Consider the following 15,450-nt stretch of genomic DNA (forward strand, 5'->3'; position numbering starts at 1 on the left):
TATATAACTTTGTATGAATCACCAAATGCAATTCAGTTTTATCACTAGCTGTTGCCCCAAACCCTAATTATAATTTTCTTTCTTTTTTAAGAGATGTACTTATTTATTTGAAAGGCAGAATTAGAAAAAAGGAAAGAGAGAGGAAGAGAGAGAAGGGAGAAGTAGAGGGAAGAGAAAGGGGGAGTGGGAGATGGAGGGAGAGAGACCCTTCTATCCAATGGTCCACTCCCCAGGCTGGGCTAGGAGAGGCCAAAGCGAGGAGCCAGGAGCTTCTTCCAGGTCTCCATGTGGGTCCAGGGTCCAAGCACTTGGGCTATCCTCCAGTGCTTTCCCGGGGCATTAACAGGGAATTGATCAGTCAGCAGTGGGATCAGCCGGGACTCAAACTGGTACCCATATGGGATGCCTGAGTCTCAGGCAGTGGCTTAACCTGCTACACCACGATGCTAGCCCCCTACATTTTTATTTTCAATGCTAACATCCAACATGTACAATTTACTTCTAATCTTACATATTCCACATATAGGCACATGTAAGTTAAAGGAGAAAGATGAATCGATTTTGTGATGCTCAACAAACCTTCCATTTTGTTGATAAAATGCTTCTTCAAATTCCCTTAATGTTTTACGTAGTTTCTTTTTTTCAGCTCTGGCTTTCCAAAGTTGTTCCAGTAATTCAGGCCTAAAATTTAAATAGGAAGAAAAAATTGAAAGGGCATTCTTGATTCATCATATTAATAGTTCTTAGTCCTAGCTACAAATTGAAACCAGCTGGGAAAGTTTCAGAACATCCCAATGTCTAAACTACCCTAAACCAATGAAACTGGAACAGCTAAAGGTAGGGTTCAGTATCAATACTTGACACCTTCACAGCTGACTGGAAAGTGACGTCAGGACCATACAGTCCAAAGACAAAGAAGCTGATACAGAACAAGCTAACAGAAAAACTGGTTCTTGTGGTCTGTTACAAATCAAAAGTATGGTTTTACTTTCTTAACTTTTCTTAATATTTCATAAAGGACATGGGAATGAAAACATGTGTTTATAAATCACACTTAAAAGGGTGTATCCCACAGTTACTTCTAGATTAATTTCTTGTATTCTCCAAGTGCTTAATTAACAAATAATTCCTTAGCACATAAATTTTATTATAGAAATTGCCTAAAATCACAAACAAGCATACATACATAGAGGCTGCACGAGTACTTGACAATCGGAGATCCAGAGCCAGTTTTTCTTGATTTTCTTCAACGTCAGATTCTGAGTTTTCCAATGAAGATTGTGCCTGTACAGCAGTTTTCAAGATATCACTTAATTCAGAGGACAAACTTACACCATCTTCTTCTTCTTCCTAAACAGGTACCAGGGAATCAAACAGACCATGACTTTCAAGTTTTCTTTTATTCCTTTATTTACTTTTAAAATTTATTTGAAAGAATTACAGAGAAAGAAAAAGAGAGAGAAAGAGAATCTTCCATCCTCGAGTTCACTCCCCAAATGGCTACAACAGCCAGAGCTGGGCAGGTCCAAAGCTAAGAGCCAGAAACTTCTTCCAGGTCTCCCACATGAGTGCAGGGGCTCTACCACTTTGGTCGTGCTCTGCTGCTTTCCCAGGCACATAAGCTGGATAGGAAGTAGAGGAGCAGGGACTCGAACCAGCACCCATATGAGATGCCAGCGCCACAGATGGTAGCTTTCCAGCTAAGCCACCACACTGGCCCCAGAAAAGAGATAAGAGAACGATTTCACTTCGGAATTACCTTGATTTCTTCAAAAAAATGTGCAGTTTCTCCTTCTATGATTGGCTGTAACATCTGACCCCTTCGCTTGGTAGATGGAGATCCCTGTAACAATAATATCAAGTTTTATAGATGAAACATTTCCAGAGGTTACAGGCATTTGGCACAGTGCTTAAGATACCACTTTGGGGGCCGGCGCTGTGGCGCAGCGGGTTAACACCCTGGCCTGAGGCGACGGCATCCCATATGGGCACCGGTTCTAGTACCGGCTGCTCCACTTCTGATCGAACTCTCTGCTATGGCCTGGGAAAGCAGTACAAGATGACCCAAGTCCTTGGGACCCTGCACCTGCGTGGGAGACCCAGAAGAATCTCCTGGCTTCGGATTGGCGCAGCTCTGGCCATTGCGGCCAACTGGGGAGTGAACCATCAGATGGAAGACCTCTCTCTCTATCTACTTCTCCTCTCTTTGTGTAACTCTGACTTTCAAATAAATAAATAAACCTTAAAAAAAAAAAAAAAAGATACCACTTGGGACATCATCCCATACTGGAATGCTTGGGTTCAAGTTCCAGCTCGACAGCAGTGATGGCTCAAGAAACTGGGTGCCTACACTCATGTGGGAAACCCAAACTGAGTTCCTAGCTCCTGGCTTCAGTCCCTAACACAGGCACTTGAGGAATGAACTAGCAGATGATTCATTTTTAAAAAGAGTCTTAGTGCAGGTATTTGGTGTAGTGGTTAAGACCCAGCCTGGAACACACAGATTCAAGTCCCAGAGCTCCACTTCCAATTCTGTTTTCCTGCTGGGAGGCAGCAGGTGATGGCTGAACTAGCTGGGAACCTGCGACTCACATCGGACACCTGGATTGAGTTCCTGGCTTCTGGTTTTGGCTTGGCTGAGCACCAGATGTGATGGGCATTTGAGGAGTGAACTAGTGGATGGTAGATCTCTCTCTTCTTTCAAATAGATTAAACAAATAAATATTTCTAAGCTAAATGAATTTAAAATAGCTATGAACTTTTTTGGTCTGAAGATCCTTTTACTTTTCTTTTTAAGGTGGTTATTTATTTGAAAGGTAGAGCAAGGGGAGAAGGGACTGGAGAGAGATCTTTCATCCACTGGATGGTTCACTCCCCAAGAAGAATGTGGTCTGGAGCTAGTGCTATACAGTGTGTAAAGCCGCTGCCTGAAGCTTCGGCATCCCATATGGGCACTGGTTGGAATCCCACCTGTTCCACTTCCCATCTAGCTCCCTTCTAATGTGCCTAGAAAGCAGAAGATGGTCCAACTATTTGGGTCCCTGTACACACATGGGAGACCTGGAAGAAGCTCCTGGGTCTTGGCTTCACATCATCCCAGCTCCAACCATTAAGACCACGTGGGTGAGATCTCTCTCTCTCTCTCTCTCTCACTCTCTCTCACTCTCTCTGTAACTCTGCCTTTCAAATAAAATAAATAAATCTTTTAAAAAATTTTAAGCCAGGAGCCAGGAACTCCACCCTGGTCTCCCACATGGATGACATGGACCCACATACTTGTGGGCCATTTTCCACTTCCCTCCCAAATAAGTTATCAGGGACCTGGATCAGAAGTGAAGTAGCTGAGACTCAAACCAGTACTCTGATATGGGAAGCCAGCACTGAAGATGGCAGCTAACCCACTGTGCCACAACACTGACTCCCCTTTTACATTTCTTTTTTTTTTTTAATGCAGCTTTACTAAGATACTTACCATAAAATATGCCCTCTTATAACATACAATTCAGTGGTTGTTGTAAGATTCACATAGTTTTGCAACCATCACTACTATCTAATTCCAGAAATTTTTTTTAAAGATTTATTTATTTGAAAGGCAGAGTTACACAGAGAGAAGGGGAGGCAGAGAGAGAGAGAGAGAGAGAGAGAGAGAGAGAGGTCTTCCATCCGCTGGTTCACTCCTCAGATGGCTGCTACGGCCAGAGCTGCGCCAATCCAAAGCCAGGAGCCAGGAGCTTCTTCCCTGACTCCCATGCTGGTGCGGGGCACAAGACCTGGGCCACCTTCTACTGCTTTCCCAGGCCATAGCAGAGAGCTGGGTCAGAAGTAGAGCAGCTGGGTCTTGAACTGGCGTCCATATGGGATGCCAGTGCTTCAGGCCAGGGCGTTAACCTACTGAGCCACAGCACCGGCCCCTACAAAACATTTTATCACCTCAAAAGAGACCCTATGCCCATTAACTGTCACTCATTTCTCTCCCAGCCTGGACAAACATTAATCTACTTTCTGTGTGTTCCCATATTCTAAATATTTCATATACTCATAAATGGAATCATAAAATGTAGTATGGCTTGTTTAATATAACATGTTTTCAAGGCTCACCCATGTTATGCTATGTATCAATATTCCACTTCGTTTTATAGGTTAATAAAATGATATTCCAGTGTGTAGATATATCTCACATTTATCCACCATTAGCTGATAGAGAATTCAGCTATTTCCACTTTTTTGCCTACCATGAATAATACTGCCATGAACTCTTGTGTAGTTTTTGTGAGCACATTTTTAATTCCAACTGATATTTATCTGGGAGAATTGCTAGGTCGTATCTTGTGTGTGTGTGTGTGTGTGTGTGTGTGTGTGTTTGGACAGAGTGGACAGGAGAGAGAGACAGAGAGAAAGGTCTTCCTTTGCCATTGGTTCACCCCACAATGGTCGCTGCAACCAGCACACCACCCTGATCCAAAGCCAGGAGCCAGGTGCTTCTCTTGGTCTCCCATGCGGGTGCAGGGCCCAAGCACTTGGGCCATCCTCCACTGCACCCCCAGGCCACAGCAGAGAGCTGGCCTGGAAGAGGGGCAACTGGGACAGAATCTGGCGCCCCAACCAGGACTAGAACCTGGGGTGCCGGCGCTGCAGGCGGAGGATTAGCCTATTGAGCGCGGCGCCAGCCTACTAGGTCGTATCTTTTGAATAACTGAGTCATATACTTTGAAGAGCTGCCAAACAGTAACTACATCAATTTACATTCCTGCCAGCACTGTATGAGGGTTCCAATTCTCCATATCCTCACAAACACTATTACCATAGTTTTAAAAATATATATATTTTGCCATTTTATTATAAATTTCAAATAATACAGAGAAATACAAAGGGTATTTCAATGACCACACACAGATTTAACAATGTTTAGCATTTTGTCATATGATCTTTATATGGAAATGTATGTATACACACACACTTTTTTAAGCAAAGGTAGGGAAATGTTAATATTACCTAATATGTAATTAATGACAAAGATCATCAAATGAAGACACATGGTATATTATTATGTAAGGGGTAAAATTCAGTAAAAGCAATTATAAATATCCATGTACCAAATAATATGCCATTCACCCTGCTATTTACTATAAATATGTGTGATTGTGCACATAGATATTTACAACAGAATGGACATGGAGATCATTACACTAAATGAAATAAGCCAGACACAAAAAGATAAATATCACATTACTTTCTCTCATGTGATCATCATGATGCCTATTCCAAAACTAATGCACTTAAATGGAAAGAAACTATGCAAATCTGAAATACAAGTTTTTTTCATTCTAGTTCCTCCACTTAACAAGTATATAACTTTGAACAAACCACCAGGGAAATACAGTTTTAACAGTTTGCCTGTTACAATTTTACATGTCAATATTTAATGACATAAGCATACATAAAATGCTTACAAAGTACCTTGAAGATACTAACAGCACTTACCAATGTCTTATTTTTTTTCCTTAAGATTTATTTATTTATTTGAAAGTCAGAGTTCTATATACAGAGTGATCTTCCACCTGTTGGTTTACTCCCCAAATGGCTACAAGGAGCCAGGGGCTTCATCCAGGTCTCCCATGTGGATGTCAGGGGCCCAAACAACTTGGGTCATCCTCTGCTATTTTTTCAGGCCATTAACAGGGAGCTGGATCAGAAGTGGAGCAGCAGAGACATGAATTGTCACCTATATAGGAAGTTGTCATCGCAGGTGGTGGCTTTACCTGCTATGCCACAATGCTGGTCTCCAGTTTCTTACTCTGTTTTTTTTGTTTTTGTATTTTGGACAGGCAGAGTGGACAGTGAGAGAGAGACACAGAGAGAAAGGTCTTCCTTTGCCATTGGTTCACCTTCCAATGGCCGCCACGGCTGGCATGCTGCGCCGGTGCACCGCGCTGATCCGATGGCAAGAGCCAGGTGCTTCTCCTGATCTCCCACGCGGGTGCAGGGCCCAAGCATCCTCCACTGCACTCACTGGCCATAGCAGAGAGCGGGCCTGGAAGAGGGGCAACCGGGACAGAATCCAGTGCCCTGACCGGGACTAGAACCCGGTGTGCTGGCACCGCTAAGCGGAGGATTAGCCTATTGAGCCGTGGCACCGGCCCAGTTTCTTACTCTTTTAAAATCAATAATCTCACAACAATAATTCTACCTTGGCTATGTACTTCTCCAATATACTATCCTAACAATTTCCTTTTGAAAAGTACATCTTGAGCCGGCGCCGTGGCTCACTAGGCTAATCCTTCACCTTGCGGCGCCGGCACACCGGGTTCTAGTCCCGGTCGGGGCGCCGGATTCTATCCCGGTTGCCCCTCTTCCAGGCCAGCTCTCTGCTGTGGCCAGGGAGTGCAATGGAGGATGGCCCAAGTACTTGGGCCCTGCACCCCATGGGAGACCAGGATAAGTACTTGGCTCCTGCCATTGGATCAGCGAACCAACGGCAAAGGAAGACCTTTCTCTCTGTCTCTCTCTCTCACTGTCCACTCTGCCTATCAAAAAATTAAAAAAAAAAAAAAAAAAAAAAAAAAAAAAAAAAAAAAAAAATGAAAAGTACATCTGGGTAAAATGAACCAGAGAAACGTTTGCTTGCTTTACTTACAAGAATAGGAGTGATGCTAGCTCTTGTCAGCATCTGTTTTACAAGCCGGTACCTATCATAAAGGGGTTTAACAATGTGCCTTTCTTCCCTGGTCACCTGAAACAAGAAAAAAGGAAATCACTTCATCATCAGAAATCTAAAATATCCGGAACAATAAGCAATATGATCCACTTCCACCCAAATTTAAAATTTTATATTTAATAAACAAGCAGTTCCCCAGTTACAGGGAACACTGCTCTATCAAACAGCTCTGAAGAATCTATGCCACAAAAGTGAGTCACACTCTTTTTTAATACAGGAAATCGCATCTTTTTTAGGGAGAGACATTACCGGCCTTCCATGTTGACTTTCATAGTAAAGAAGACTTTTCTGGAGAGAAGTTTTCTCTTCTACCAAATGATCTTTTGTCATTTTCTAGAATTAAAAAAAAAAATTATTTTTCACTTCTATTGACACCACTAATTATTCACATCACTCCAAAAATGCAAGTAGTTTGGTTGAAAGGGCAGACCCATTGCCTACCTAGCCCAAGTCAACACACCCTTTATGGATTTGCCAGCAGCATTTTCAGTCTCCTATGGAATCTGGCCTTTAGTAGACAGATATCAATCCCATGATGGCTCAACTGAAGTTTCCTCTGAATAAATTATGAATACTTGCTTGGGTGAGTTATATAACCCGTTTTTTTTTTTGTTTTTTTTTTGTTTGTTTGTTTGTTGTTTTTTTTTTGACAGGCAGAGTGGACAGTGAGAGAGAGAGACAGAGAGAGAAAGGTCTTCCTTTGCCGTTGGTTCACCCTCCAATGGCCGCCGCTGCAGCCGGCGCACCGCGCTGATCCGATGGCAGGAGCCAGGATCCAGGTGCTTTTCCTGGTCTCCCATGGGGTGCAGGGCCCAAGCACCTGGGCCATCCTCCACTGCACTCCCTGGCCATAGCAGAGAGCTGGCCTGGAAGAGGGGCAACCGGGACAGAATCCGGCGCCCTGACCGGGACTAGAACCCGGTGTGCCGGCGCCGCAAGGTGGAGGATTAGCCTATTGAGCCACGGCGCCGGCCAATATATAACCCGTTTGTATTCAATATCCTGATCTATAAAACAGGAAAACTTCATCCTACCACAAAAAAGGCTGTAACTGAGGACTAAATAAGTTAATATATGGAAAGCATTGACAATAGTGCCTACCTAGCACACAGTAAGCATACAGAGTTGTTTGGAATTTAATGTTGCACAGTCTATTATTAGTGTAAAGAATAATGAACATACATATACCCTACACATACATAGTCACAGGTCTTATCCAGTATTTCTAAATTAATTTTAAAGATTTATTTATTTATTTGAAAGGCAGAGAGAGAAGGAGGAGGAAAGGGAAAGAGAGGGATGGTGGGAGAGAAAGACATACAATCTTCCATCTGCTGGTCCACTCCCCAAATATATGGGCCAGAGCTGGGCCAGCCTGAAGGCAGGAGCTTGAACTGGGTCTCCCAGGTCGGTGCAAGGCCTCAAGGAGTTGGGGTCATCATCTGTGGCTTTCCCAAGCACATCAGCAAGGAGCTCGATCAGAAGTGGAGCAGCCAAGACAAAGCAGCACCTACATGGGATGCCAGCCCTGCAGGCAGCAGCTTAACACACTGGGCCACAGTGCTGGCCTGCTCCTAAATTATTTTTTAAAACCTAGCAGTAGTACTGTGGAAAGATCTTTAAAAAAAAAAAAAAAAAAAGAGCCCAACAATGCCAAGTTGTGACCTGACTAGACTATACACACTGTAATACTCTTCTCACATCTACCAGTCTCCCCAGGATAGAGTAGGGCAAGACTTCCCAAACTTATTTGTCCACAAAACCTTCCTCCTTTGTCCTTTAGAATCTCTTATAAACATGGCAACGAAACGACATTTCAAAGAATATCCTTCTTGGCTTGCGCTGCGGATCAATAGGCTAATCCTCCGCCTGCAGCACCAGCATACCAGGTACCAGCACGCCAGGTTCTAGTCCCGGTCGGGGCGCCAGATTCTGTCCCGATTGTTCCTCTTCCAGTCCAGCTCTCTGCTGTGGCCTGGGAGTGCAGTGGAGGATGGCCCAAGTGCTTGGGCCCTGCACCTGCATGGGAGACCAGGAGAAGCACCTCGCTCCTGGCTTCAGATCAGTGCCGTGCACCAGCTGCAGCGGCCATTAGGGGGTGAACCAACAGAAAAAGAAGACCTTTCTTTCTGTCTCTCTCACTGTCCACTCTGCCTGTCCCAAAATAAATAAATAAATAAATAAATAAATAAATAAATATTCCTTCTTGGGTGGGACTGGAGTTATAAAACAGCTGCTCAAGCCACTTGCCTAAAACACTGGCATCCCATGTTGAAGTGCTAATTTGAGTCCTGGCCTGGGAAAGCAGCAGAAGATGGCCCAAAGACTTGGGACCCTGTCACCCACACTGGAGAACTGGATAGAGTTCCTGACTACTGCCTTCAGTTGGTCCCAGCCCTAGCTGTTGCAGCCATGTGAAGAGTGAACCAGTGGACAGAAGATCTCTGTTTCTCCCTCCACTGTCACTCTGCCTTTCAAATAAATAAAAATTAAAAATTCTTCAAGGGGATGGCACTGTGGCGTACCAAGCAAAGCCACACAGCCTCCAATGCCAGCATCCCATATGCTTGACAGTTCCAGTCCCAGTTGCTCCACTTCCAATCCAACTCTGTGCTAATATGCCTGGGAAAGAAAGTGGAAAACACCCCCAGTCCTTGAGCTCCTGCACCCACATGGGAGACCAGAATAAAGCCTCTGGCTCCTGGTTTCAGCCTGGCCCAGTCTCAGCCACTGGGGCCACTTGGGGAGTGAACCAGCAGATGGAAGACCTCTTAACTCTACCCCTCTCTCTCTCTCTCTCTCTCTCTCTCTCTCTCTCTGTGTAACTCTTTCTCTCCTTTTTTTTTATTTTTTAATTTATTTGACAGGTAGAGTTGTAGACAGTGAGAGAGAGACAGAGAGAGAAAGGTCTTCCTTCCGTTGGTTCACCCTGCAAATGGCCGCCACAGTCGGTGCTGTGCCGATCCGAAGCCAAGAGCCAGGTGCTTCCTCCTGGTCTCCCATGCGGGTGCAGGGGCCCAAGCACTTAGGCCATCCTCTACCGCCCTCCCAGGCCACAGCAGAGAGCTGGACTGGAAGAGGAACAGCTGGGACCAGAACCCGGCGCCCATACGGGATGCCAGCGCCGCAGGTGGAGGATTAACCAAGTGAGCCACGAGCCAGCCCCAACTCTGCCTTTCAAATAAGTAATTAGATCTTTGGGGCTGGCGCTGTGATGCAGGGGGTTAAAGCCCTGGCCTGAAGCATCAGCATCCCATATGGGCGCCGGTTCTAGTCCTGGCTACTCCTTTTCCAATCCAGCTCTCTGCTATGGCCTGGGAAAGCAGCAGAAGACGGCCCAAGTCCTTGGGCCCCTGTACCCATGTGGTAGACCCAGAAGAAGTTCCTGGCTCCTGGCTTCGGATCAGCACAGCTCTGGCTGTTGCAACCATCTAGGGAGTGAACCAGCAGATGGAAGACCTCTTTCTATCTCTCTGCCTCTCCTCCCTCTGTGTAACTCTGTCTTTCAAATAAAAAAATCTTTTTTTAAAAAACTAGATCTTAAAAAAAACATTGAAGAATGAAAGGGAAATCAAAAAATACCCTTCAAAACTAGACCAAATTAACTCTCTACTTATTTCTAGGGAGTAGTTAATACTACCCCATCTCTCACCATAGTGAGAATGAAAATACAAGATGTTTAAAAAAAAAAAAAAAAAAGACTGCATAGTATCTTCCCATAATAAGTATCACTCTAGATTATATACATTGAGTAGAGAACAGCTGAGTATAGACTCTATGGAATATTGCAATTTCAATCTCAAATTTGAATCTCAAGCCTAGGACAATGCATTCAAGTAAAGCTCATCCAATTAAAATCTTTTTTTAAAGATTCATTTATTTATTTGAAAGGCAGAGTTACAGAGAGACAGAGGAGAGAGAGAGGTCTTCCATCCACTGGTTCACTCCCCAAATGGCAGCAATGGCTGGAACTGGGTCAATCCAAAGCCAGGAACCAGGAGCTTCTTCTAGGTCTCCCCTATGAGTGCAGGGGCCAAGGGCTTTGGCTATCTTCTACTGCTCTCCCGGGCCCCAGCAGAGAGACTTGAACCCAGTGCCCATTTGGGATGCAAGCACTGCAGACAATGGCCCCTGAAATCTCTTTATAGGAGGGAAAGAAATGCCAGGCAGAGGTGTTCTAACTAGAAACTTAAAAAGTAAAAGGGAGCAAGCATGTGGTGGGGCAGTTAAGTCACTACTTGAGATACTGGTATCCCATATTGGAGTGCCTGGGTTTGAATCCTGTCTATTTCACTTCCAATCCAGCTTCCTGTTCAAGTGTACCCTGGGAGGCAGCAGGTAATGGCTCAAATACTTCGATTTCTGCAACCAGTTAGAGATCTGAACCCTGACTATGGTAGGCACTTGGGAAGTGACACAGCAGATGGAAGATCTATCTGTGTCTTTCAAATCAAATTAAAATATATCTTTTCTTGGCCGGCACCGCGGCTCAATAGGCTAACCCTCCGCCTAGTGGCGCCGACACACCGGGTTCTAGTCCCAGTCGGGGCGCCGGATTCTGTCCCGGTTGCCCCTCTTCCAGGCCAGCTCTCTGCTATGGCCTGGGAGTGCAGTAGAGGATGGCCCAAGTGCTTGGGCCCTGCACCCCATGGGAGACCAGGATAAGCACCTGGCTCCTGGCTTCGGATCAGCGCCGTGCGCCGGCCGCAGTGGCAATTGGAGGGTGAACCAACGGCAAAGGAAGACCTTTCTCTCTGTCTCTCTCTCTCTCACTGTCCACTCTGCCTGTAGGAAGACCTTTCTCTCTCTCTCTCTCTCTCACTGTCCACTCTGCCTGCAAAAAAAATAATAAATAAATATATATATATATACATACACACACACACACACATATATATATATATCTTTTCTTTTCAAGCAAAAGACAAGTTAGAGGGAAGAGAGGCAGAAGAATGATTAATTCTGCTGTGTTTCAGGGAGACAAAGACTCCATTATTGAGCTGACCAGAGGTGTATGTATTCTTGTCAGGACGTGCCATCACTCGCCATCATCTCAGAAGTTCACCTGAGAACACTTACTCTTGACTTTCTCCCAGTAAATCTCATCTGATAAATTATCTGAGTTGCCAAGTGCCTTGAAAAGGACTACCCAGGCACAGAATATTACTATAGTGTGGTTCTTCAAAAAACGGTAATTCGGGGCCAGTGCTATGGCATGGAAGTGTGAATCTCAGCCTGCAGTAGTGGCCTCCTATACGGCTACCAGATTGAGTCCTGGCTGTTCCATTTCCAATCCAGCTCCCTGCTATTTCCGCCTTTCAAATAAACAATACTTAAAAATAAAATGGTGGCTCCTTTTAAAAAATTAATTCATTTAATCCGGATAACAACCTTAATCAATTTGTTTTCTAATGACCACATACATCAAAGGGTTGTTAAAGGGACTGAGCGGCAGAATGCATATAATATAACCAGTCAATACCTGGATTAGCTCAACAGCAATAGCTAATAAGAGACTACACCAGGATTCAAATTCAGGTCTCTTTTTTCTACTCTTCTTCTTTTTTTTGTTAAGAGATTTATTTATTTATTTGAAAGGCAGAGTGAGAGAGAGAGAGAGAGAGCAAGCGAGCGAGCAGTAGAGAGTAACATCTCCCATCTTCTGGTTCACTCCCCAAATGGCCAAAATGGCCACAGCTGGACTGATTGGAAGTTAGGAGCCAAAAATTTCTTCTGGGTCTCCCATACAGGGGCAGGGGTTCATGAACTGGGGCCATCTTCCACTGCTCTACCAGGCACATTAGAAGGGAGCTGGATTGGAAATGGAGCAGCCAGGACTCAAACAGCACCCATAGGGGATACCAGTGCAGCAGATGGTGGCTTTACCTGCTATGCCATAGAGCTGGCCCCTCTCTTTCATGCTTTTACAGAATCATCTTGCCAATTGCACCCAATACAAATGAAATTAACTCCAGTTTTTTTTAGTTTTATTTATTTAACTCAATCCCTGAAAGACCTGGCACTTCTGGCATGCTGATACAAGCACCTTCCCAAATCTGCAAATTTGAAGAACAAACTCAGGCCAGACAGACTACCTAGATTATATTACTGTGGTAATTATTTTGCTTCAGAAATTCTAAAGGCTATCTGGGCAAAAAGTCGTAACTTAAGATAACCTTGATATCTTCTGGAAGACACCTCTCAGCACGTTTTTCTTTCAGTCTCTTCAAAATAAGTTCAAGGGTTGCTTCTTTAGATGGCTTCTTCTCTTTCTGAATGATTCTGGATTCATCCTCATTCTCCTCCTCTTCATGGTCTAGAGAAGAACCAAAGCTTTTTGGAAGAGTGTTACTACGTGGACGTGTCTGAGGTACAAATTCTCCATCAGAGCTTTTGTGCTTTGCATCTACGTTTCAGAAACAAGAGGAGACAGCAATAAAGACTGAGGTAAGGTACAATGAGATCCGGTCAAAAAAAAACAAGATATGCTCAGATATTTTAACATTACATAAAATATTTAAATTACATAGACAGCAAAAGAGTCTCTTCATCCTTTCAACTAGTATTCTTAGAAAGCCTGTTATACAGCAGGATGCTCTTTAGAGCACTGGAGCTACAGTAATAAACAAAATACAGACTGTCCTCACGACGTACATATTCAGAGAAGGAAAACCAAGAACCTAGTAATCAGATTACTAAAATAATTTCAAAGGCTACTAACTACTGTATGAAGGTAAACCAAGATGGAGTCAAAGTGCAAAAAAAAGAGTGTGTTTTGTGAAGGAGCAATTACATTATATATGATTGACAAAGAAGCCTTTCTGAATGATGGAGCAAGAAGGAAACCAGCTAGCAGGCAGCACTTAAGGAAGAGCATTCGTCCCCAACTGAGGAAAACACCAATGCAAAAGCCCTAAAGTTCGGCATGTTTAAAAAACAAAAAATGAGATGAAAGTGAAGAAATTGGCAATAGGCAGGGTGTGCAAGGCCTTGAAAAATACAGTAAAAGGTTTGGAATTTATTCCAAGTGGAAAGGGAAGCCCATGAAAGACAAACAAGGGGGCAACACGATTCTTCAGAAGATAATTCTGGCTGCTTGGCAGAGGATGAACTATAGAAATATCAAGTAGAAGAAAAATATAGAACTATGAGGCTAATTCTATGTAATTTAATGATGCCAATTAGTAATATAACAAGGTAGTGATCTTCACTGATAGGTAGAAACTGGCATTTAAACAAGGAAATGTTTAACATAATTGTAGGGGGAAATATTCTAAAGAAGAATTATGAAAAATTATTTAACAACAAGAATGTAAACTCCATGACAATATGGACAGTGTCTGTACTTCTCACTGCTATAACTTCAGTTGTCTTCTTGCCTGCAAAGTGCTTTTACCAAACAAATACTAATATTACTGGGGCCCGTGCTGTGGTGCAGCAGGTTAAGCCATTGCCTGCAATGCCAGCATCCCATATGGGCACCTGTTTGAGTCCCAGCTGGTTCACTTCTGATCCAGCTCCTTGCTAATGTGCCTGGGAAAGTAGCAGAAAATGGCCCAAGTCCTTGGGACCCTTTTACCTAAGTGAAGCTCCTGACTTTGGTGTGGCCCAGTCCTAGCCATTGTGGGCATCTGAGGAGTTAACCAGCAGATAAAGGCCTCCCTTTCTTTCTCTCTCTCCGTAACTCTGCCTTTCAAATAAATAAAATAAATTAAAAAAAAAAAAAAGAGTATTACTGAATAAATTTAAATGAGTAAAACTAAGATCAAAGACTTGACAAAGATAATTTTTTAAGTATTAAGAAATTAGCACAAAACATTCACAAAGTATATATGCCTTAACTGACACAAGACACACAAAGTCTAGTTTCTGATTCAAGAAGACTTAAAACTTAAGTCTTTGCAGTATTAGCCACTTACTATGATCAGATTTAGTCTTGGACGAAATATCCACCAAAAAATCCTAGTGAAATACCTACCAAAACCTCAAACTGCTTAATGAATGAAATATAGTTCAGATAAATTTTGTGCCATCAGTTCACTTAAGGAATATATGGTATAGGGTATATTTCAAAAGAGTATTACTAATTAAAAATAAAGACGTTTGAAAGGATACAAATAATACTCCAGTTTCTCTTCAGATCATATAAACCTTTCACCTTGTACTAAAGAAAGGATATAATATAGTACTACATATTTCCCATTTTTGTACACAACTTTGACCTTAAGAACTAAAGGAAACTTTTTGCTATAAAGTGCTCAAAATTTTAAATCATCAAAATCATAGCTGTAACTCCTAGAGATATTATAACAGACATTTCAAAACTGCAATTACAAAACTGCACATCTTATACCTTTAATTTGTTTCCGCAGTTTAGTGAGCTCTGTCATCCATTTTAATACCTTTGGATTGGCTGCTATATCACTGTAGGAGGGCTGAAAAATTAAAAAGCAGAATCACTAATAGTTTTAAGGTAAGCAAAGGCTATGCTAATTTATGCCAAACTGTATTTTATAGTTCCTACTTAATTGGATATGGCAGGACATTATATAAAACCCTCCCAGAGCAGGTAACTGGCAGAAGTTAGATGCGAACGAGTCTTCTGACTCCAAGTATGACTCTTCATACACCACATGTTCTTACAATTCAATCAATCTCCCCTCCTCCCACCTTTCCTCTCTCCCTCTTCTCTTAGTACTTATGGTTTTTGACAGAGTGGAAATGACAGCACGACT

At 43.1% G+C, this 15,450-nt stretch overlaps 2 protein-coding genes across 27 annotated transcripts in view; one reads left to right on the top strand and one right to left on the bottom strand.

Moving 5' to 3' along the window:
• PKD2L2 (polycystin 2 like 2, transient receptor potential cation channel) overlaps nt 1-15,450 on the top strand; it is a 77,927-nt gene that overhangs the window by 45,956 nt on the left and 16,521 nt on the right. The window lies entirely within an intron of this gene.
• The window catches only part of FAM13B (family with sequence similarity 13 member B), a 99,922-nt gene that overhangs the window by 8,202 nt on the left and 76,270 nt on the right, over nt 1-15,450 (bottom strand). For all 26 annotated transcript variants that reach the window (XM_070076131.1, XM_070076127.1, XM_051844249.2 and 23 more), the window contains 7 exons: nt 15,069-15,150; nt 12,892-13,121; nt 6,965-7,048; nt 6,635-6,730; nt 1,760-1,843; nt 1,187-1,350; nt 580-681 (listed from right to left, as the gene is read on the bottom strand). In XM_070076131.1, coding sequence (XP_069932232.1) covers nt 580-681; nt 1,187-1,350; nt 1,760-1,843; nt 6,635-6,730; nt 6,965-7,048; nt 12,892-13,121; nt 15,069-15,150 — 842 coding nt within the window. The remainder of the gene's footprint in view (nt 1-579; nt 682-1,186; nt 1,351-1,759; nt 1,844-6,634; nt 6,731-6,964; nt 7,049-12,891; nt 13,122-15,068; nt 15,151-15,450) is intronic.

Source organism: Oryctolagus cuniculus, chromosome 6 (assembly GCF_964237555.1).
Source record: "Oryctolagus cuniculus chromosome 6, mOryCun1.1, whole genome shotgun sequence".
NCBI lineage: Eukaryota > Metazoa > Chordata > Mammalia > Lagomorpha > Leporidae > Oryctolagus > Oryctolagus cuniculus.